This window comes from Pseudorasbora parva, chromosome 25 (assembly GCF_024679245.1).
Source record: "Pseudorasbora parva isolate DD20220531a chromosome 25, ASM2467924v1, whole genome shotgun sequence".
NCBI classification, from domain to species: Eukaryota; Metazoa; Chordata; class Actinopteri; order Cypriniformes; family Gobionidae; genus Pseudorasbora; species Pseudorasbora parva.
The window spans coordinates 11,265,548-11,289,950 of record NC_090196.1 but is presented as its reverse complement, the minus strand read 5'-3'; the positions used below and the strand labels follow the sequence as shown (position 1 = coordinate 11,289,950).

Here is a 24,403-nt window from a genome sequence, read left to right as displayed (position 1 = left end):
TAACTAAACCTTAACCTTTAGTTAAGGTTTCATACCAAGTTCTGGTATGAAACTCTAGATGGCGCAGACTGATAGGTCCTCAACTTAATTTGGCATTGATCGCATTATCTAAACAGCGCAGCTGATTGGCTGCTGTTGCATCAGCGGCCAATGAGCTGCGGCACAACATTCAAAGAAATAAAGTTGTGTTGCTGTTAGCAGTGTGTGCTTTGAAAAACCCTTCACCTTCCCCAGCTCCACCTGTATAGATCTGCTACGGGGTTAATTCATGTATGTTACATATGCAGCAGCAGCAGCGGTGTAGCAGATCTATTCCGCCAAGACCAAATTCATTAACTTGGCCCATTACCATTACCATGCCAATCTCTCCAAGAGTTGTCATGACAGAAATGCACTAATTTAATTTTGCATGACCATTTTACATTCTCTCTGAACTTTCGAGTTAAACTTTTTTATCATACATTTTAGACTTGTATATGTAAATGATCCCTATGACAGTGTTTTATTAAGTTTTTTCCTAATTAACTATGATCACGGTCTATTGGGTAGCTCCGCCCACAAAGAAATCTAATTAGAAGCCATATAATATTGATAACATCATAAATCGACTGATTTATTGTCATTGTGTTGTGTACAGTTTCACATTATTGTGGACAGACAAATTTGTCTTGAAGTCTTGTAGAAATAGAAATAGCATTTTTTTTTTCATATTGTGTTATTCATCCGAGTGAAACTGCTTATCGCAAAAGGGGAAAAAAGTTCTTTAGGGTGGAGATTTTTTCAATCTATCTTTTAATGATTGAATTTTGAGATGTGAGTTTTGCATAAAAAATCTTAATGTGACCTTGCAGTCTATTGTAAGAAAGGGTCGGGTTTAAGTAGACTAAATGATTGGAGAATTTAATTACATTTTCATTAATTTTAATTAAAAATGCCATGGTCAAAAAAATTTAAATAAAGCATACACATGATAAAATGATAATATATATCACATAAATTAATATTCCTATATTAATTTATGTGATATATATTATCATTTTATTGTAAGTTATCACTAATGAGTGACCAGATTCTTTGCTAATCCCATTTAGTAATTCTGTGTATTAAAACAAATGTTCTGACTGACTGATTGTGTCATGTACATTTTCACATTATTATGGACAGGCTATTTCTTAAAACTTGCACATTGTTCCGACACCGAGATTTGAATAAATGTCCTGAGGGAAATTCTGAGGGAAATTAGTTTTTTTGGCTTATGGCCCAGTCCCAAATGGCATACATAGGTGGCTTATCAGTTGAAATGCTTTAAACACTATTATATCAATGACAGAGTCCATGCAGAGAAATCCGTCATTTATTATTAACCATGAATTTTATTTCAACATTAATATTTTAAAAAGTAATAAAGATAGATTACCACATAGTGTTAAGTGTCTAGCCAGCTGTGCTTCTGTCTCATCTTTTGTTGTTTCCAGGTACAAGACAGTAATTGAAGCATGTTCTCTCCAGCCGGACATTGACATCCTGCCCCAAGGGGACCAGACGGAGATCGGAGAGCGGGTCAGTGTGTTGCCCATGTGACTTTTGTGACGCATTTCATTACCAGCCATCTGGAATGGTTTTATAACTACATATGGTTGTGTTTCAGTTATAATGTGACATACTGAATTCCACTAATAACCAAGCATTTAGTTTGGGATTCTTGTGATTTAGTATCCAGGTAGCAGTTAAAAGGCCGCCGTCTTGTTGTTTACTCTCGCTCATTCTGGTTTTTAGCTAAGGTCACATTTAAAGCAGCTTGATGTTGTAAATGGCTTTCAGGTTGTACCTAAAAGCAGCCTCATGTAAAAAGTGTTAGCCAAGTCAATATGATCAATCCACATGGCATTTATGTGTGGAATGGTTACTGTAACAACTTCTACCACCTGCCTCCTTCTTATTGAGGTTTGTAATCAATACCTTGCTGTAAACTTTTTCTCTTTCTTATTCTTTGTTCTTTGTTCTTTCCAGGGTATTATTCTTTCTGGAGGCCAGAGGCAGCGAATCAGTGTGGCTCGAGCTCTTTATCAAACCACCAATGTGGTGTTTTTGGTAAGCCCAGAACCATCTATTCACACAAAGCAACAAAGTGAGACTTCAATTATTTATTTATTTTTCTTTTATCACAGGATGATCCTTTTTCAGCACTGGATATTCACCTGAGTGATCACCTGATGCAGGAGGGTATTCTTAAACTACTGAGAGAGGAGAAGAGGACAGTGGTGCTTGTGACACACAAACTGCAGTATCTCCCTCACGCAGACTGGGTACTTCATATGCAAACACACTTTTTCAAATGTCTTCCCCTATAGAAATCTGTATAAGTTGGTCAGACTTTTGATGGGCAGATCAAGTTTAAAAATGCTCTTAGGCAGAACAGCAGTCCTGGACCTCTGGCTCGTATCTGTTAAATCGGAAAGAGAGAAAGCAAAAGGTTTATTGAATAGGTGAGCTCTGAGATGTTGAAGCCTAATTTAAAAGTCAAATCTCACAAAGCTTGAGTTATACTTATGAATAATTCACTTTCATTTATCAGCTGTCGTCTAGCCACTGAACCCATAGAAATTATTTCAGAGGAACCCCATAATGTCGGTTATTTATAGTCCAATACAAGGGTCTGTTGAAAAGGATAAGTTAAATTTGTTGCTGACACATTTTCAACGGCAAATCCTAGCAAAATAGACCATCTGGTCTACAGAAAAAATCTAATTAAATCCCCATTTGGCCAATGTTTGCAATGACAGGAATCAAACTGCAGACCAAACCAAAGCCATTCGCCCAGAATAAGGTCACTCCAGGTTTAGAATAAGCAAATAATTCTGTAACAGATTCAACCCGGCGCTCTGGTGGAGTTTAAATAGTCTGTAATCGGTGCTCTTGGGAAAGGGAAAAGACGAATGGCAAAAAAGGCAGGTCCAAGGCACTCAGTTAAGTAAAGGATGAGGAAATAATTAAAAAGCCTTTATTTGGTATGGCTTAAATCATTTTAAAATACAAGAGCCAACATGTTTCGACCCAAATTGGTCTTCATCAGGGCAGAGCAACACAATGAATGAGAATGTTAACAATTTATATGTTACACCCCACCCATAACCCAACAAACATCCAATTAGCCTAACAAGGACTAATACAATCAATTAATCCAATGAGGCAATCAGGTGTACGGGATTGGGGATATCAACGTAATAGAAAAAAAAAAAAAAAAAAAAAAAAAAAAAAAAAAAAAGAGACAAACTCCCCTTTAACGTAGGCTACCTGGAGAGAAAAACAAAGCAAGTGTACAATATTAGAAACAAAACCCAAAGACCAGAAAAGCAAAAGTAAGAAAGACTAAAGTAAGAAAGACAAAGCAAAATCATCATAAAGACATAGACAATACATCATAAAAAACACTTGAACTCTATGTCCTCGTTCAGACCTGGATAACGAAGCGCGTCCAGCTGATGGATCCAAAATGACTCACGCTGATTAAGTTTGCGGATCCTATCACCTCCTCTATCCAAAGGTCTCACATGCTCCAAAACCTCTATTTTTAATAGAGAATCATTCTTATTGTGCACATATAAAAAGTGTTGGGCCATCTGATAATCAGGATTACAGGTACGAATAGCATACTTATGCTCCGCCAATCGATCACGCAGACGTCTTTTAGTACGACCTACATAAAACACATCCTTACATGGGCAAGATAAGCGATAGATGACAAATGTGGTGTTACAATTTATGAAGTCATTTAACTTAAATGTTTTGTTAGATTTAAAATCCACAAAGGTTCTCGAGGGGATGACATTACTACAATGGGGGCAGTTCATGCAACGGTATAGACCGATTGGTCTCTTTAGCCAACTTTCTTTCTTCTCAGCAGGAAGATAGTTATGTACCAGCTTATCTCGAAGAGTCGGGGCCCTTCTGTAAGATACAACAGGAGGTTGAGGAAAGACCTGTTGGAGGACAGGGTCAGAATTAATAATGGCCCAATTATCGTAAATAATCCGTTTTATCTTTCTAGCCTCCATACTATACTGTGTGATAAAAAAAGGGCGGGATTGAATATCTCTCTTACGTCCCTTCTTAATCAAGGTATCAGAACGGTTCAAGGACTGGGCTCTGGAACGTGCATGCGCAACAATATCTGGTTTGTAAGCTCTTTTAATAAAACGTTCAGACATATCATCTGCCTGCTTTTCAAAATCAAAATCATCATCACATATGCGACGAAGCCGCTGAAATTGGCCAAATGGCACATTATTAATGAGGTGTGGAGGATGAAAGGAGTCAGCCCTAAGAATGGTGTTTCTAGATGTCTTCTTTCGAAACATAGTAGTATGTAACATCCCCTCTGAATCAATGGAAATAGTTAGGTCTAAAAAATCAATGCTGATTTTGGAGTATTCAATGGACAATTTGATGTTACTATTAATGGAATTAAGGTATTCATGAAACTCCAGTACCTGAGTCTCAGTGCCCTTAAAAATAAATAATAAATCGTCAATGTAGCGACCATACCATGTGATACAATGATAAAACGGATTACACGAGTTAAGGACATGCAACTTCTCCCATAACCCCAAATACAGGCAAGCATAATTGGGTGAGAAACAACAACCCATTGGGACACCAATTTTCTGTTTGTACAGCTTGTCAGTAAACACGAAAACATTGTTATGAATAATAAACTCAGTAAGTTGTACAATGAAGTGAGAAGGAGGTCTTGTGTCATTTCTATCAGAAAGAAAGTGTGTCAAGGCGTGTAGGCCCTCCTCATGGTCAATGTTGGTATACAAAGATTCAACATCCATAGAAATTAAATATTGAGATCCAACATTACCTAGACTAGATAAACTGTTTAAAACATCCACCGTATCCTCAATAAAAGAAGGGAGAGTCCTGACAAAAGGCTTGATGAAGAAATCAACAAACTTTGATGCTGGTTCAGTAAGTGTACCATTACCCGATATAATTGGTCGCCCCGGGGGGTTATCAAAAGGAGGTTTGTGTATTTTAGGAAGTAAATAAAATGTAGCCAAGGCAGGGTGTTCAACTGTCATATATTTCATTTCACTCTCACTAATCCATTCTGAATTTTTGGCATGGGTTAGAATATTATGAAAAACATCAGTCAATTCAGACAGAGGATTATTTAAAACTCTTTCATAGTGTTTGGTTTCTAGTTGTCTTGTTGCCTCTAAGATATACATGTCTTTAGACAAAACCACTACAGCCCCACCCTTATCAGCAGGACGGATAATGATGTCATCAATCAAAGACAGCTCCTTGAGAGCCTTACGTTCGCTTATTGACAGATTCGATTTATGTGTGGGTCTGGACTGAGCATCAAAACAATTTTTCACATCAAAATCAACTTTCTTACAAAAGGCGACAAGAGAAGGATTCGATACCATTGGTGTAAACAAGGATTTAGGTCTAAACAAAGGGTAAGAGTCAATGCCGGGAGATCTGTCAGGAACTGAATTATCAAGTGTGCTGTCAGAAGTGATATCAGAGTTGTCAGCCATCTTAGAGCAAGCGTTATTGTGTCCTGACTTGTGATAAAACATCTTTAAGTGTAAATGGCGGTAAAAGCGGAATAAATCCACTCTAGTGTTAAACAGACTAGAGGTGTGAGTAGGTGCAAAAGACATACCCTTAGACAGTACAGAAAGTTGCTCATTGGACAAAGGCGTGTCGGAAAGGTTGATTACCGAGGATATTTCTTCCTCGATAGCGGTCTCAGTGCTGGTGGTCGGGGTCGCTCGTCTCCCTCGGGAGCCCCGGCGCGTCTTCTTGGACCTCGATGAATATTCTGAAGCCGCGGCCAGTCGTCCTCCAAAAAATGGTCAGACTCAGAACCCAGGGAGCGACCCTCATCTTCACTGGACGTAAGATTGAAAGACACCTTAGGTTGAAGGGGGCGTGGTTGACGGTCTGGTTGACGGTAGGAATGACGGTGATGACGGGACAGGCGTGGTTGGTTCCACCGATATACATGTCCTCTCTGGTAGTCCTCCTCGTCACGCTTAAACTTCCGCACCTTCAATTCCTTAATGGTCGTCTCTAGCTTGAGTATTTCCTCTCTGATCTTTTGCTGAATAGGGACCTGTTGCTCCAAAGAGGTGGGTAAGGAAGACTCAATGTCTCTAATACGGGACTGGATTTGTTCCATCTCTTTCTTGCCCTCTTGAATGAGCAACAGCATCAAGTCCATTGAGCATTTATTTAGAATAGACTCCCATTTCAATTTAAAAGCGACATCCTCTGTGTAAGTGGAGGGGAATTTAGACAGGCGTAGCCCACGAGGGATGCGGCCTTCTCTCCAATAATCAGAAAGTGAAATTACATGCCATTTAAGCTTCATATCTTTCTCTAAAAGTTTGCGTAGTTCATGTTTCTTTGTAGAATAATCAGTACTTGAAACATTCTCAACATGCGTGAGTAAAGAGTCTGTGACAATAATGTTTCTTCCTTCATCCGTAGAAAAAGAGTATGTCTCCATGATAATTTACTCACCAAACGCTACCAACTATAGCGGAGCAAGGCCTAAGTTGAGGACAGTTCCCTATACTGTCCCAAGACAATGAACTGTAACAGATTCAACCCGGCGCTCTGGTGGAGTTTAAATAGTCTGTAATCGGTGCTCTTGGGAAAGGGAAAAGACGAATGGCAAAAAAGGCAGGTCCAAGGCACTCAGTTAAGTAAAGGATGAGGAAATAATTAAAAAGCCTTTATTTGGTATGGCTTAAATCATTTTAAAATACAAGAGCCAACATGTTTCGACCCAAATTGGTCTTCATCAGGGCAGAGCAACACAATGAATGAGAATGTTAACAATTTATATGTTACACCCCACCCATAACCCAACAAACATCCAATTAGCCTAACAAGGACTAATACAATCAATTAATCCAATGAGGCAATCAGGTGTACGGGATTGGGGATATCAACGTAATAGAAAAAAAAAAAAAAAAAAAAAAAAAAAAAAAAAAAAAAAAAAAAAAAAAAAAAGAGACAAACTCCCCTTTAACGTAGGCTACCTGGAGAGAAAAACAAAGCAAGTGTACAATAAGGGTGGGGCTGTAGTGGTTTTGTCTAAAGACATGTATATCTTAGAGGCAACAAGACAACTAGAAACCAAACACTATGAAAGAGTTTTAAATAATCCTCTGTCTGAATTGACTGATGTTTTTCATAATATTCTAACCCATGCCAAAAATTCAGAATGGATTAGTGAGAGTGAAATGAAATATATGACAGTTGAACACCCTGCCTTGGCTACATTTTATTTACTTCCTAAAATACACAAACCTCCTTTTGATAACCCCCCGGGGCGACCAATTATATCGGGTAATGGTACACTTACTGAACCAGCATCAAAGTTTGTTGATTTCTTCATCAAGCCTTTTGTCAGGACTCTCCCTTCTTTTATTGAGGATACGGTGGATGTTTTAAACAGTTTATCTAGTCTAGGTAATGTTGGGTCTCAATATTTAATTTCTATGGATGTTGAATCTTTGTATACCAACATTGACCATGAGGAGGGCCTACACGCCTTGACACACTTTCTTTCTGATAGAAATGACACAAGACCTCCTTCTCACTTCATTGTACAACTTACTGAGTTTATTATTCATAACAATGTTTTCGTGTTTACTGACAAGCTGTACAAACAGAAAATTGGTGTCCCAATGGGTTGTTGTTTCTCACCCAATTATGCTTGCCTGTATTTGGGGTTATGGGAGAAGTTGCATGTCCTTAACTCGTGTAATCCGTTTTATCATTGTATCACATGGTATGGTCGCTACATTGACGATTTATTATTTATTTTTAAGGGCACTGAGACTCAGGTACTGGAGTTTCATGAATACCTTAATTCCATTAATAGTAACATCAAATTGTCCATTGAATACTCCAAAATCAGCATTGATTTTTTAGACCTAACTATTTCCATTGATTCAGAGGGGATGTTACATACTACTATGTTTCGAAAGAAGACATCTAGAAACACCATTCTTAGGGCTGACTCCTTTCATCCTCCACACCTCATTAATAATGTGCCATTTGGCCAATTTCAGCGGCTTCGTCGCATATGTGATGATGATTTTGATTTTGAAAAGCAGGCAGATGATATGTCTGAACGTTTTATTAAAAGAGCTTACAAACCAGATATTGTTGCGCATGCACGTTCCAGAGCCCAGTCCTTGAACCGTTCTGATACCTTGATTAAGAAGGGACGTAAGAGAGATATTCAATCCCGCCCTTTTTTTATCACACAGTATAGTATGGAGGCTAGAAAGATAAAACGGATTATTTACGATAATTGGGCCATTATTAATTCTGACCCTGTCCTCCAACAGGTCTTTCCTCAACCTCCTGTTGTATCTTACAGAAGGGCCCCGACTCTTCGAGATAAGCTGGTACATAACTATCTTCCTGCTGAGAAGAAAGAAAGTTGGCTAAAGAGACCAATCGGTCTATACCGTTGCATGAACTGCCCCCATTGTAGTAATGTCATCCCCTCGAGAACCTTTGTGGATTTTAAATCTAACAAAACATTTAAGTTAAATGACTTCATAAATTGTAACACCACATTTGTCATCTATCGCTTATCTTGCCCATGGAAGGATGTGTTTTATGTAGGTCGTACTAAAAGACGTCTGCGTGATCGATTGGCGGAGCATAAGTATGCTATTCGTACCTGTAATCCTGATTATCAGATGGCCCAACACTTTTTATATGTGCACAATAAGAATGATTCTCTATTAAAAATAGAGGTTTTGGAGCATGTGAGACCTTTGGATAGAGGAGGTGATAGGATCCGCAAACTTAATCAGCGTGAGTCATTTTGGATCCATCAGCTGGACGCGCTTCGTTATCCAGGTCTGAACGAGGACATAGAGTTCAAGTGTTTTTTATGATGTATTGTCTATGTCTTTATGATGATTTTGCTTTGTCTTTCTTACTTTAGTCTTTCTTACTTTTGCTTTTCTGGTCTTTGGGTTTTGTTTCTAATATTGTACACTTGCTTTGTTTTTCTCTCCAGGTAGCCTACGTTAAAGGGGAGTTTGTCTCTTTTTTTTTTTTTTTTTTTTTTTTTTTTTTTTTTTTCTATTACGTTGATATCCCCAATCCCGTACACCTGATTGCCTCATTGGATTAATTGATTGTATTAGTCCTTGTTAGGCTAATTGGATGTTTGTTGGGTTATGGGTGGGGTGTAACATATAAATTGTTAACATTCTCATTCATTGTGTTGCTCTGCCCTGATGAAGACCAATTTGGGTCGAAACATGTTGGCTCTTGTATTTTAAAATGATTTAAGCCATACCAAATAAAGGCTTTTTAATTATTTCCTCATCCTTTACTTAACTGAGTGCCTTGGACCTGCCTTTTTTGCCAAGCAAATAATTCTCTTCTTCTAACTAACCTGATATTGTTTTTCACTGACAAGAAATATTCCACATCTACTGACACTGTTTTGAGGAGAAAGAAAGAAAGAAAGAAAGAAAGAAAGAAAGAAAGAAAGAAAGAAAGAAAGAAAGAAAGAAAGAAAGAAAGAAAGAAAGATAGACTTTCCTACACTATAAGCTCAGTACCTGTGGCCAGAAACATTACTTTTAAAAACGTAACCATTACATTTTATTGTAACTTTTAATAAAAAGTCACTAGATATTTGAAAACATTATTGGATACTTTTATTGAAAGAAACATGATTCAATTAATTGTTTTATTCATTTAAGTATTTTTGTTCTTTCTTTTTTCAGAATGAAAGCTTTGTGTTCCACTTTTGCAGATATTTTACTTAACTGAAAACATATTTTAAGAAAGAATGAAAACAAGAAAAGGAAAATTGCGGGTTCAGTACAAGTTTAAAGGCGGGCATACACGGTGCGATTTTTGCTGTCGTACGAACTCGCAGACGATTTTTTTTTCTTGGGAGAAATCGCGTGGACATCGTGGATGCTCGTATGGTCGCGGCTCGCACCGTGTGAGAGGAAATCTTCTCTCTCCCTCTGGTTGTTTCGGTTAAAAGGAATGGCTGTTCTTTGCTTTTCAACAAATCATTTTCACACCGTTTTTCTTTATTTTTTTGTATATAAAGCCATAGCAGCAACATTGAAAGCTCCGGTGTCTGTGTTACATGAAAACTGGTGTGATCGCGGCCGGCTCGCGGTGCAAACAGTCGTGCCGTGTACCAGCTGATTTGATGCGATGATCAAATTAAATGACTCGTAGCGTCTGCAATATCTCACGACCTTCCGAGTGTCCGAATTCGCACAGTGTACGCCCGCCTTAACTAAATTGACAATATTTGTAGCATGATGCTAATTACCACAAAAAAGGCTCAATTTTTAGAGGATTTAAAAGTATATAAGACGTGTAAGAAATATAAGTCTAATACATTTATAAAAAAAAGATTTTACAATGATTTGAGCTGTAAAGTTGTTCTCAAAAAAATTAGAGTAGTTTTAGGGTTTAGACATTGTCACATGCATATTGTTCATATCTTGTGGTCATACTTTTGAAACAGTGGGTATTTTAATGTTTAAGAATGGGCCCCATTCATTTCCATTGTTTTGCTTCTTTGTTTCCAGTAAAACATCCTTAATACAAGATAAATTTGCTTTAGAATGTACATTTGGATAATATTGAGACTTAAGAAAATACATACAGGTGCTGGTCATATAATTAGAATATCATCAAAAAGATGATTCATTTCACTAATTCCATTCAAAAAGTGAAACTTGTATATTATATTCATTCATTACACACAGACTGCTATATTTCAAATGTTTATTTATTTTAATTTTGATGATTATAACTGACAACTAAGGAAAATCCCAAAGGTGAAGGGAAGGGAAAAATGTGGTAGAAAAAAGTGTGCAAGTAAGCGCTAATAGAAAATCGATGGGGTATTATGAAGAGGATGATGTGATATGGCAGACCCAACAATGCAGAAGAGCTGAAGGCCACTATCAGAGCAACCTGGGCTCTCATAACACCTGAGCTGTGCCATAGACTGATCGACTCCACACCACGCCGTATTGCTACAGTAATTCAGGCAAAAGGAGCCCCAACTGAGTATTGAGTGCTGTACATACTCATACTTTTCATGTTTGTACTTTTCAGTTGGCCAAGATTTCTAAAAATCCTTTCTTTGTATTGGTTTTAAGTAATATTCAAATTTTCTAAGATACTGAATTTGGGATTTTCCTTAGTTGTCAGTTATAATCATCAAAATTAAAAGAAATAAACATTTGAAATAGATTCTGCCTGAAGATGAAGGGAGGGGTGGAGCCAATTCCATATGAAAGAAAGGGCCAACCTGCTGTTGTCGGTGGGGAGGATGGAGGGAATTTCGGCTGACTAACTAATGACACAGTTAGATCAGTCATATATATTAGATGTCAGATCATAATTGGCTGATTGTCAGATTGTAATAAATGTGGTGGCATTTGAATCTTCCTGGCAGAACCTGTGCTGAAACATATTACATATTACAGTTCAAAAGCCTTCTAAGTTGTTATTAGAAATAAATGAGGTCCCTCTCACCCTGGGTGATGAATTGCCTTGTTAAAGTGTTCCTCCTCCCAGCACTCAATAAACCATCAGCGGTCAGAAGAGTTTTTCAACTCCCTGTTATTTAGACATAGCTGACAGATAGAAAGGGACAGGCTTGCTGTTAAATATTGGCTTTACTTCTCACAGGGCTTTAAAAACGTCCACCTTCTCTTTTATGTGGCTTGTCAGGAGAATGAAGTAATAATTGAATATTTGTTGTTCGTTTGTAGATCATTGCGATGAAAGATGGCAGCATACAAGCAGAAGGAACACTGAAGGACATCCAAAACTCTCAGCCTGAGCTCTTCGAGCAGTGGAAGACTCTAATGCACAGACAAGACAAAGAATTTGAGAAGGTAGTCTGCAAAAAATGTATGAGATACTGGAAGAAGCGATTTAAAGGGCAAGTTCATTTATTTTGCTTTGTAAAGCTACCCATTTGGCCTTTCTGTTGACATTTGTTTGAATTGTTTGAGAGATTGGAAAAACATTATTTAGGTTTATACTGAAAAAACAAGCTTGGCAATCAAGAAGACAGGACATAGTATACACTAAATGGGTGGCTGTGACTTGGGACAAATGACTGTAATAAATTAAAGTGTCAAAACAAGTGTTTATATGCCATCTAGTGGCCTACACAGCAGCCAGTCAGGTCTCTAAACTGTCTTTCTGTGTCCAAATAAAAAATATTTAAGCCACACAACTGTGTGTTGAAGATCATACAACACTGAAGTACCTCAAGGAACATTTTTGGGCCCCTTCCTGTTCTTCTTCCAAATGAAATCTCTTACAGTATTTGGTCCAAACTACCTGGAGATGTTATCAGATGACCCCTTCATTATGGGTTCAGTATTTCAACATTTGCAGGAAGGTGTTCTTGCAAAACAGGCTACTGACCCCCATGTCACTTTTAACCAGTGTTCTTTTTAAGAGACCCAAATACTCGTAATTAATTGGAAAACAATTAAAATGTACTTTTGATTTATGCTAAGAAACTGGCCAAATATGCTAAATAGTATTCCCTGTTCTTAATATTTGTTTAGGCTGATGTCTTTGTTGTGTTCCAGGAGACAGTAGATGAGAATATGACGGTGCTGGAAAGAAAAAACTTGAGGCGGGCCATGTACTCCAGAGAGGCTTTAAAAACTGAAGAGGAAGTAGAAGGTACGAGTAGATAAACATACAGCAAAATGCTAATATGATTTAGCAGAGTTTATATCACATGCTCATCTGGTGCAATACCTTTTCCTGCAAACTATCTGCAAAAAAGAACAATGGGTTGTTGCATTGATAACTATGCAAGCCCCTAGAAGGAATCCTCATAAATCTTCATTAAATATCTGGTTGACAAGTGGGTAGTACACTGGTTCCTCTTTGTAGTTTTTTGCTGACTGCAGCATTGAAAAAATCTCTAATTGTAGCACTCTATGCTAATTCTTGTAGTCCACCTGCAAAGGATCTCCTGGGATGGCATCTTAAATGATTCAGGCTCCTGAAACAACATAGTCATTGCTGTCCATTCCTGACCAAGCTGTTGATGTGATTGGTCTATGCCAAGATGTTTGGATTCCCACCCTCGCCATCTGTCATGAACTCCAGGATCATATGACAGATGGCTGAAGTCCCTGGTCTTGGAACAGAGCGTTGTAATTAAGCTGTAATTAAGAAATAAGATCCTCGCATTATTAATTGCAATGTTTAGGCATCATCCAGGTCTCTGCCTGCGATAAACAAATTGCAGTTGGTATAGAGCAGGGGTAGCGAATCCAGCTTTTGCTACCTTCCTGCAAACTCCAATTTCAACCCAGCTCCAACAGACCTGTAATTTTCAAATAATCCTCATTAGCTGGTTCAGGTGTTTTTGATTAGGGTTGGAGCAGGATGGTAGCCATCCTGGAGCAGGTCTACCCCGGTACAGAGAATAGGACCACAGCTGTTTAGGTAGGATATGTTTGCTGTTCTCAGCACCAGGATAATTAGTTGACACTTTAAAATGTGGGATATTTGGGTCCAAATTTGCATACGTCATTATTGTTTGGAATATGCTGCAGAGGCGATGTGGAATAAGATAAGGTAAGGATGTCATGAGCGATTGTACTTGTTGATTAAGTTTAATTTGCAACATCATTCAAATGCACTTTTAGTTAACATGAAGCAATAGCAAAGAGGAAAATTTGAGTTAGGCATTTATGTCTTGATAGTTGATAGTTAAGCTGTTGGCAAAGTCTTCCAAATCAATGACCAAATCCCATAACGGAACCCCTTGTGGGACTTGCATGCATCAGCCTCAAAGCACCACCAAGGTAACATGACACCAAATGGGTTTTCTCCCCAATTACTCCTCACCCAAAAGTGCATGGTAAGCAGCAATAGCCCTAGATCTACAGCACTTAACCAATCTGGCAGTTAACCAAATATTAAAATTCTGTCATTTAATTATTCACCCTCATGTCATTCCATACACGCTGCATGCCAGTCAAGCAGTTAGCAATGTCAATTAATATTGATATACACCCTTTAATTCTGAACAATGAATTGTGCTTTGCTAGACATCAGATCAAAGTGACCATGTCTGTCATGATGACGGTTACATTTTTGTTGTTTATATGTGAATAAAGGCCTAAATTAAATATGTTCATCATATAAAGCAATTAAGTTTTGTATAACAGTTAAACTGATGGGTTTATTTATAATTAAAACCTCAGGTTTTTTTGCAGGCTGCAGGCTGATACTAGTTCTTAGGGGGTTATTGCGACAGAATAGGATTACAAAAATAAAGCAAATGTTAACCTAACTGAGCTAAACCAAAATATAAGAGAAAAAAACAACAACCAAAGAAACAACTTATACATATCTGCCTCTAAAAAAAATACAACAGAGGTCTAAGGACTACAGGACCCGTTCCCTCACAGAACAACACTAACTCTTACAAACACCAGACACACCTTTATACATTGGTGGCCAGCACCAATTAACACAAAAATGGGAAAAACAGATACACAAATAATGTCCATTACACAAAATACAAACATATGAAAACATCAAATAAACCTGGAAACAAATACAGTAAATAACACGTTACTCCACTTTATAAATTTACTTCCTATATATATCAAAACAAGAGGAAGAGTTCTTGGAGTCCTCCCCCCAGGCAGAACCAGGAATGGTGCGGCTAGATCACGGGCCGGAACAGTATATATATATATATGTCCAGCGTTTCCGCCCAAACCGGAATGTTATTATTAAGCACTGTAGTTAGTAAGACGGCGATAACTCAGCCATAACAAAACAAAAAAGAAAGGGTAAGAATAAACTCCAACTACTTGTTAAAGAGTGTGTGCACTTAACTCCAAAGGAAAGTTTAAATAAACTCTATTAAACCCAAAACAATATTGTTGTGAGTTTTGTTTCCTTGCTGCAAACAAAATAATTGAATTAAATCAAATATAATACACAAACAAACTAACCTCCACCACAATCCCTCACACACTGCCCCACTTCTGGTTTCACGCCGGCATGCAGGAAAGAAAGTCTGCCATCACATTGTCTCGGCCTGGGACATGCTGAATGGAAAACTGATATGGCTGGATAGACAGATACCAGCATGTAATCCTGGCATTTAAATCTTTCATATGGTTCATCCACTGCAATGCTTTATAGTCAGTCTCAAGCACAAACTCACATCCAAGAAGATAATACTTGAGTGTATCAAGGGCCCATTTTACTGCCAAACATTTCTTTTCCACTGTAGAGTACCGCACTTCTCTGGAGAATAACTTGCGACTGATATAAGCTACAGGATGTCAATCTTCTTGCGTACCCTGAAGAAGAACGGCTCCTACTCCAACATCTGATGCATCAGTTTGAAGTACAAAAGACTGATCAAAATCAGGACAACTTAAGACTGGCCCCCTGACACAGCGCATTCTTAATATCCTGAAAAGCCCGCTCTGCTTCCTCCGTCCACCAAATCTGGTTCGGAAAGTTTTTCCTCGTCAAATCGGTAAGTAGAGCTGCTCTCACAGAAAAGTTGGGTAAAAACTGCCTGTACCAATTTGCCATTCCGAGAAAAGATCTTATCTGTGACTTTGTCTGAGGCTTGGGGAAATTCTGTATTGCCTGAATTCTTTGAACTTGAGGTCTCATAACCCCACAGCTAATCACATACCCAAGTACTCAGTTTCTGCTCTTGCGATGGAACACTTGGAAGGATTGATGGTGAGCCCAGCTGATCGAATATTGTTAATTAACCACTTCCATATGCTGCAGATACTCTTCCCAAGTTGAACTGTAAACAACAATGTCGTCCAAGTACACAGCTGTAAAGTCAGTCAAACCAGAAAGTACCTGATCAATGAGCTGCTGGAAAGTTGCAGCAGCCCCATGAAGGCCAAAGGGCATCATGCAAAAATGATAAAGACCCCAGGGGGTCCGGAATGCCATGAGTTCTCGGGACCTCAAACTCAACGGGACCTGCCAGTAACCTTTAGCCAAGTCTATAGTGGTTAAATAGTTGGCTTTACCCAAACGGTCAATGAGGTCATCGATTCTTGGTGTGATAGGAATCAAACTGTTGACTTTGGGTCAGATGACTTAGGGATAGACTAGGAGATGGAACTGGTAGATACTGAGCCTCCACCTCTTCCTCATCCTTTACCTTCCTGATCAGGAACACCCTTGCTGCATCCCTTGGTCTAGCAAACCACTCTTTGACTAGATTAACATGTAAAGTCCACTTCGAACGTTTCTGACCAGGAGTGGCGACTTCATATGTAACCGGCCCTAACTTCCTCACCACTTCAAAGGGACCACGCCATTTGGCACTTAATCTGCTCGCATCAGTGGGCAGCATCACCAATACCTGATTGCCTGGCTCAAAGGTCCGTGTTCTGGCTTTCTGGTCATATCAGGTCTTTTGTCTTTTCTGTGCCATATACTCATGGTTCAACACACTCATGGCTTCAAGCTTCTCCTGCATCTGAACAACATGGTCAACAACATTAGTGTGACTTACACACTCTTGTTCCCCATTCCATGTCCTTCAAAAGCATCAACGGTCCCCGAACCTCCCATCCATACAATAATTAAAACGAGGAAAATGCAGATGAGATCTGGGGAACTTTCCTGTAGGCAAAAAAGCAGATATGGGAGCCACTGATCCCAGTCATCACTTTTGTCTGTGACAAACTTACGCAGCATTTGTTTCAGCTTTTGGTTAAAGCATTCGGTTAACCCATCAGTCTGTGGGTGATACGGGGTGTTTCTTATTCCTTTTATACCCAATAGTTTATACACCTGTTTCTACAGTTCTGATATAAAGTTAGACCCTTGGTCTGGAAGTATAGCTTTAGGAAACCCCACTCTGGAGAATAATTGTATGAGGGAACATGCTACTACTCTCGCCTTGATGGATTTGAGGGGGAAAACTTCAGGGTATTTTGTGGCATAGTCTGTAACGACCAACATGTAACGGTTGCCTGCCTTGGTCTTCTCTAAGGGTCCTACAAAATTCATGCCCAACTGATCAAACGGTACCCCAATAATTGGGAGAGGCTCAAGAGGTGCTCTAGGAGGAATCCTCAGGGAGGTCTGTTGACATTGCGGACAAGTTCTACAGTAGACAGCTATGTCCTTTCTCATGCCTGGCCAATAAAAGTGCAGAAGGATACGTTGCAGTTGTCTTATGCCTACCCAAATGAACTGACCAAGGTACCGAATGACCCAAAGAAAGGACTAGTTCTCTAGGCTGGAACTAATTCAGACTTGACCAGTGTCTGCATACTCCCAGTATCCACCAACACTGCATGAAAAGTGGGATTTTCGTCCCCGTAAACGGCCGGAAATCTCCCTGATTTTCGACAATTAACGTCAGTTTACAGCCTGTGAACGTCGCGTTCGTCTGTGCCACATATTGACGGAAACGAACCATGACGTATGTGGAGCTTGCGGAGGCATGCTGGCGCCGGCGCTAATGGCTCTAATTAGCATATGAATAGCAGCTCTGGGCGGCGCCTTGCCGGAAAGGCTTGAATTTCCTCATTCAGTATTGGTTGAAACTACTACATTGAAACAAGAAATATCACTCGTGATTGGTTGGCAGATCTGTTACTATTGGTCAACCTGAGTAATATATTAATAAATTTAAACCCCCAAATTATAATAATTTTACACAAATATATATATATATAAAATTATAATTTGCATATTATTTTTTAATTGTATATATTCATATTCATGTGATATGCTATTATGTTTTATATTCATGTCATTGTTATCCTATGGATTACGCTATTATAACCATCAAGGACATTCATTTATTGAGGAAAGGAAAATATGCCAGGGACGTGCAGTTTATTCAAAGAAAGAGCTTTATTAGAACAAACACAAACACGTAACCAAATGCAAAACGTTTGAGATCTACCCACACAACAATAGGAAGCTCACGAGAAGCCCAAAATCCTACAGCACCATGAAGTCTCTGTTTTCCGCTTCAGAGCTGTAGGTAACTAGCGCCATTCTGTCTGTTTTAAGTCCATTTTTCAGACGTCTGTCGTGCGTTGCCCTGTTCTTTGGAATCGCCTCTAATCTCGATTGCAGCGTGGCACAGAGCTCGGCGAGCTCCTGGCTGGTCGAACAGTCCATCCAGACACCGCGCGAACGATGCCGTCTTCCTCATCAGACATCAGGTCTATGGTAGCGCACTTCCAAAGGCCCACCTCATCCTCAGCTAACACACTCTTTCTTGCTTGTAGCAGCTGTAAAAAAAAACAATAAAGACAATCAGTATTGCGCGATGTACTGCTTAAAATGCACCTGAAAAATAGTCACACTGACCAAAAACGGATCTAATCTAATAAATCTTACCCTCTTTCTTCTCAATCGACTCCGAGCTGAACTCTTCACAGCTTCTGCCTGCGATGCAAGAACTGGATGTTTGTACCTGAAGCTCCTGCGTACTGTCTCTAGGTCTTACATGCAGCTGGAAAACAATTAAATGAGTGTTATGACGAAGTTGTGAAGACGGCGTACTGCTTCCTGTAAAATGACCAGAAAAAGAAAACACTTTTATAAAAAGCAACTTACATTTGTTCTTTTACAAGGCTAATTTCAGCTTGTGCTACTTAAAAAGCTTTGCTTTAGGTTACTTAAGCTTAGATAACAGTCTTACCGCAATCTTAGGACTGGTCTTCTCTTAGGCACTCGTCTTCTCTTCTTAAAGTTAGTATCTTCCACACAGTTTTTCGACTCCAAAGCAAGCAACCTATCATCTATGGACAGCAACCTGGAGATTACTAAAGTTAACTGCTCGTTAAAATCGGCAGCAAACTGAGCAAGCTGACGAGATAGCAGCCCAATGATTGCATTCAGCTGTTTTCCCGCCGGTGTTACGGATCAACTGGGGATCATGTTATCTGGGGACGGGCGCGTGCACGCAGCTAGTTTTACCTGGATTTACAGCAGATGTTAGACGAGGACAGATTCGTCACAGCGGATTTTCCACTGAACAGATTTAAAACGCTTTCCACATTATTGGTAAATGTTTGCATAATATCATGCTCTGTGTTTTCCTCTGTCGCTGCTTTGCTGTATGTTTCAAACGCAGTTTAAGGGAATTTTTAATGTGGTTTCATTTCACAACACAGACCACGCCCACATTTTGTTACATTCTTTTCGATGAAAGTCGTATCCAATGACAATTACATTCAATAAATTACATTGTGTCGTATTAGTATCGGAATTTTTATTTTATTTTTAATAACTATTGTTTTTGTAATTTGCTTAGGGTATTTTTTTAAAAGATATATAGATATATATATATATCCTAACTAAAATAACTCAAAGCCTGTCATATTACCTTTCTCATATTAGCCTATTATATTCTATTATAATCTATTATATTGCCCACCCCTTGCCCACCTGCACATCCCAGCTGATATACAAGATTTGGGGGGTCATTCTGCATTTGAAAGTTTGAAAGGGTTTTAAATCTTCTAAATAAAGTAAAATGATTCAAAATAAAGTAATTTATATATGCCAAAGTCAACTTTAAACATATACAATGTAATTTCCAAACAGCAAAATTGTGGCCAGTGAAAATGCTGAGTGGCTAGTAACTTTGGAAAACCACTAGCCACGGTGGCCGGTGAGCAAAAAAGTTAATGTCAATGTATAATATGTGTATGTATATATATATATATATATATATATATATATATATATATATATATATATATATATATATATATATATATATATATATATATATATAGTGCCCTTAAAATTAATTTGCGTTAACACGTTAATTTTGACAGGCAATGATATATGATATATAAAGTTTGCTGCATGACGCCGCTTATTAGCAGGAGACTGCAATGATTGGTAAAAGTTGCGGTGATTGGTCAAAATTGCGAGTCGCACTGAATTCACGGGGACTGATTGCAAATGACACACAATAAAAAAATCTAGAATACTTTCATCAAATATATAAATTCAAGCTTAAGTTTAAGATTTTACAATTAGGCTATACTGAGCCTGATCTATCTAAGAGATTTTTTTAGAAGGAAGTTAATACCTTTTAGAAAAATGTCACATGGGTTAAAACTCGTGCTACCCTGATTTGCATTTGTATAGCTCACAGCATGTTCATTTACATGTTAAAGCCTCCCCTGGAGTTAAGAGAAGGGGGGTCTTGGGGGGGACAACTGCCAAGCAAGGCCCACGTCAATTTCTGACAATTCACGGCAGTTTTCGGTGTCGCCTGCAAACTGCCGTGTACAGTCGTAAACCTGATCTTCCACGACAATCTACAGTGCCGCTTACTGACGAAAATCCCACTTTTCATGCAGTGCAAAGCACTCACTTCTTGCCCATTCACACAGTCACATGATGCAAAGAAACATTTGCCCTACAAGTAGGGTCTTCAGGTCTAGGTACCCCACAGAGATTTGCATGAGTGGAAGGCTTATTAGGGCACCTAGGCTTAGTATGTCCCTCCTGCCCACACTGATAGCACACAATAACCATGGTGTTATATATTGGGTTCCCGCTAATAAGACCACCATTATCACCCACAGACTTACCTGCCATTACATTTGTCTTCATTGGTGATACAGATCTTTTACTGGGTTGCTTGGAGTCTTTGAATGCTTTCTACTGGTTGTAAGTCCAGGGTTGACCTCTTCCTCATGCTGCAACAAACACATCTACCAGTTCTGCAGCCTTTGCCGCCGAATCCGGGTTATGCTCCTTAACCCATGTTTGCAGCTCTGGAGCAAGCACACGGAGATATTGCACCATATTGATTACCTCCGCAACTTCCTATTTACTCCGATCCTGTGGCTAAACCCACTTGTTAAAAGTGTCTTTAAGACGCACGTAGAGCTCCTTAGGGGTCTCATCAGTTCCTACATCTAAGGACCGAAACCTCAAACGATAGGTCTCTGGGTTAATGTCATATTTCTTTAAAACTGTTGATTTCACACAATCATAGATGAGAGATTCATTATTTTCAATGTTCACATAAGCACTACGAGCTTTGCCAGTAAGCAGCAGTACTAACCTCATGGCCCAATCCGTTTTTGGCCATCGACACGCCGTGGCTATTCGCTCGAAGGTAGTAAGGAAATTATCCACGTCATCGTCCTCATTAAGCCTTGCCTGTTCTACAACTTGACCCCCAACGGATGGCGACCCCCACACATCTCCCTGTTCACGCTCTTGGTTCAAAGGGGTATACTGAACACCCGGGGGAGAAATTGGTGCCATTCTTGTGTGCCTTCCATCTATTCTCTTGCCGTGCAGTTTCCTGGTCTAGTCGTTCATCTCTATCTTGCTGCTTTTTCATATGTGCCCGGAACATGTCCCGTAACTCCTCTACAGTAACATTCTGTGAGTCATCTAAAACTAGCAGACCTTCAGCATCAACACCTCCCATTGCGGATACGGCCATCTCGTTGCCCTCTTTGACCAATGAAATGAGAGGGAGAGGAGAAAAAAACAACTTACTGCTGCCCCCTACTGGCACATCCCACCACTGCCACCAATTGTGATAGATGTAGCCAGTGAACGGAAAAAGAACATGGAGGCAGCAGGCTGATACTAATGCTTAGGGGTTTATTGCGACAGAATAGGGAGGTAGAAAGTGTCCGACTTCACGTCTCTATTTGCAGCTCCTCCCTGCCTGCACTCGGCTACACTCGCCGATCGCATGCATCCAGCCGCAGCCGATGTCAAACACACAGTGTTTCCGCCCAAACCCCTTTAGTCGGCGCACCAGCTGACGGGATTCAGCCATAACAAAACAGACAAACAAAGAAAGGGTAAGAATAAACTCCAACTACTCGTCAAAGAGTGTGCGCACTTAACTCAAACGAAAGTTTAAAATAAAGTCTATTAAACCCAAAACAATATTGTTGTGAGTTTTGTTTCCTTACTGCAAACAAAAGAATTAAATTAAATTAAATAGAATACACAAACAAACTAACCTGACTGAGCCTCTCTTCTTGCCTCTTTGAACCTCTCGCCGACTGACCTACTACCGTATTAGCTTTACCCACTAAGGCCAAAGTTGTTCTACATTTCTACACCCTCTTCTACACTACAGTAAGAAGCAGTCTTACGTTTTGTAAGGTAAGGTGAGGACCTTCATAATTGATTATTCTCTAGATGGCAGGCATTGGAAGATAAGTGTCAGTCATGTGGCAGTTGGCCAAATTTAAATATACTCCAGTACTGAAGCTATATTTGAAGGTATTTGAAGCTTCTTACTGCAGTGACTGACAAAATAACTCCATACTTTGCCTGAAATAGTAAACTTAAAGCTACACTGTGTAACTTTTTTAGTTTATTCTTAGCTAAAAACACCTTTCAAAAATAATGTGCTCATTAATGTATATTCTTTCAAGTAATAAAGTATTCTCGTAAGTTTTATAATATGCCATTGAAAATACAAACAGGTGAGGGGTTCGAATGCCGGTCACCATGTTGCTCCTCCATCTTGACAGTACATTAGCCAAAGAGGGACATACCCGTAAATTCAAGCTTCGCCTTTCGCGTTTTAACACTCGATGGCACTCATCGACAAGGTTGAACTGGAAGCCATGTTAATCTTGGACTAAATCGGCCACCATAGGAGTTCGGAATTGGAAAGAAATCGGAATTGAGAGGAACAGAAACTAATATTCACTGAATTGTCATATACCTTTTCACCGCTTGATGGGGGAAAATATCATACAGTGTAGCTTTAAAGGGGTACTTCTGCGCTGGGAAGATGATTCTGTATTTAAACTGGGTCATTAATGTAGTCAAAATGTGAAATTATTTTTTAATTCAGTTCTTTCTAGACTGAGAATAGACAGAAAATGTATTTTTGTCTCATGGAGATGAAACACAACGATTCCCAGAATGATTTTCCTTGCAGCGTCGAAAAGTGAGCAATAGTATTTAACATCTGCTGATGGACAAGACTGTGTTGTAGTGACGAAATAATGAATGTGGGAACAGTTCTGTCTCCTCAGCACTGAGATTGTGCTGAGTGCTCAAACCATAGTGTGTTGCTTTTTACCCCTCCACGATGACTAATTTGCTGATGGCTAATGCTCTTCTACTGACCTAAACATGATATTTACACACAGATTACTGCTCTGCCACTCAAGGGTATTCTTGGCATGGTGCAAGTGTTTGGCTGGGCTTTACAGCTTTTTTCCCCACGTTTCGCTATCCACCTACACGTGTGTTTTAAAATGGCAGCGTGATGCTGCTTTTTAAATTTAGAGCAGCAAGTGTGGTGTGGACTCTACATTCAAGTTTGCACTTGTTCTAAAGGTTGAACTGTGTTCTCGGGACATGGATATTTTAAATAGATAGACAAGTTCACACATGTTTTGTATGTTACACTATCTATCTATCTATCTATCTATCTATCTATCTATCTATCTATCTATCTATCTATCTATCTATCTATCTATCTATCTATCTATCTATCTATCTATCTATCTATCTATCTATCTATCTATCTATCTATCTATCATCTGTCCGTCCGTCCGTCCGTCTGTCTGTCTGAACTGTTTGTTTCTATCTATCCATCTGTCTGTATCCATCTACATTTTGCTCTCTATATTTATCAGTCTTTTTTCTTATCTATAGAAGAGTCTGTGGAGAGTGATGATGAAGATAACCTGTCTCGAGTGATGAGGCACAGAGCCACCATTCCCTGGAAATCCTGTGGAACGTACCTAAGCTCTGCAGGCCTCCTCCTGCTTCTCCTGCTCCTGCTGTCCCAGCTCCTCAAACACTCCATTTTGGTGGCCATTGACTACTGGCTCGCTCACTGGACGTCCAAAGTCATCACGGCCAAAATCGTTGCAGCTGCACACAACTGCTCCCTAGTGCAGGTAAAGTTAGACGATCATTCACTGTCCAAAAAAAGTACAAAACTGTACTTTTGTAAGGTACAAGTGGCCTTCATTGGGGTGGTACCCTTAAGGGTACATTTTTGTACCTCTAAGTCAGGGGTAGGCAAGTTCGGTCCTAGAGATTTTATGTCCTCCAGAGTTCAGCTCCAACCATTCTAAACAACCACTGTATAAAACTCATGGCTCCCAGCAAGCATTGCAACATTAAGTATGTCACTATTATTGAGATTATTCTGTGTGCGTCTAACACAGATCTCTTCCACAGTGTTTTTAAAAATCATAATTTAGAACATCTGATCTGTGGCAAGAAATTATTGTAGGTGAACATTCTTTATTATTATTTTTATTCAGCGATTAATTTAATCAAACATTATTCTTTGTGATACAGTTTGTTT

At 39.2% G+C, this 24,403-nt stretch overlaps 1 protein-coding gene and 1 long non-coding RNA gene across 6 annotated transcripts in view; one reads left to right on the top strand and one right to left on the bottom strand.

Moving 5' to 3' along the window:
• The window catches only part of abcc8 (ATP-binding cassette, sub-family C (CFTR/MRP), member 8), a 120,705-nt gene that overhangs the window by 72,832 nt on the left and 23,470 nt on the right, over positions 1–24,403 (top strand). For 4 of the 5 annotated variants that reach the window (XR_010901544.1, XM_067435750.1, XM_067435752.1 and 1 more), the window contains 6 exons: positions 1,476–1,560; positions 2,011–2,091; positions 2,169–2,306; positions 11,826–11,951; positions 12,663–12,759; positions 23,740–23,987. Coding sequence is in view for 4 of the 5 variants with exons in the window: in XM_067435750.1 (XP_067291851.1) it covers positions 1,476–1,560; positions 2,011–2,091; positions 2,169–2,306; positions 11,826–11,951; positions 12,663–12,759; positions 23,740–23,987 (775 nt within the window). In the remaining variant the exon portion in view is untranslated. The remainder of the gene's footprint in view (positions 1–1,475; positions 1,561–2,010; positions 2,092–2,168; positions 2,307–11,825; positions 11,952–12,662; positions 12,760–23,739; positions 23,988–24,403) is intronic. The other variant, XM_067435751.1, reaches the window with a different exon arrangement.
• On the bottom strand, positions 18,022–18,889 carry LOC137064425 (uncharacterized). Its single transcript, XR_010901545.1, has 3 exons — positions 18,764–18,889; positions 18,460–18,630; positions 18,022–18,350 (listed from the first exon to the last, which is right to left on the bottom strand). It is a non-coding gene; the product is annotated as an uncharacterized lncRNA (long non-coding RNA).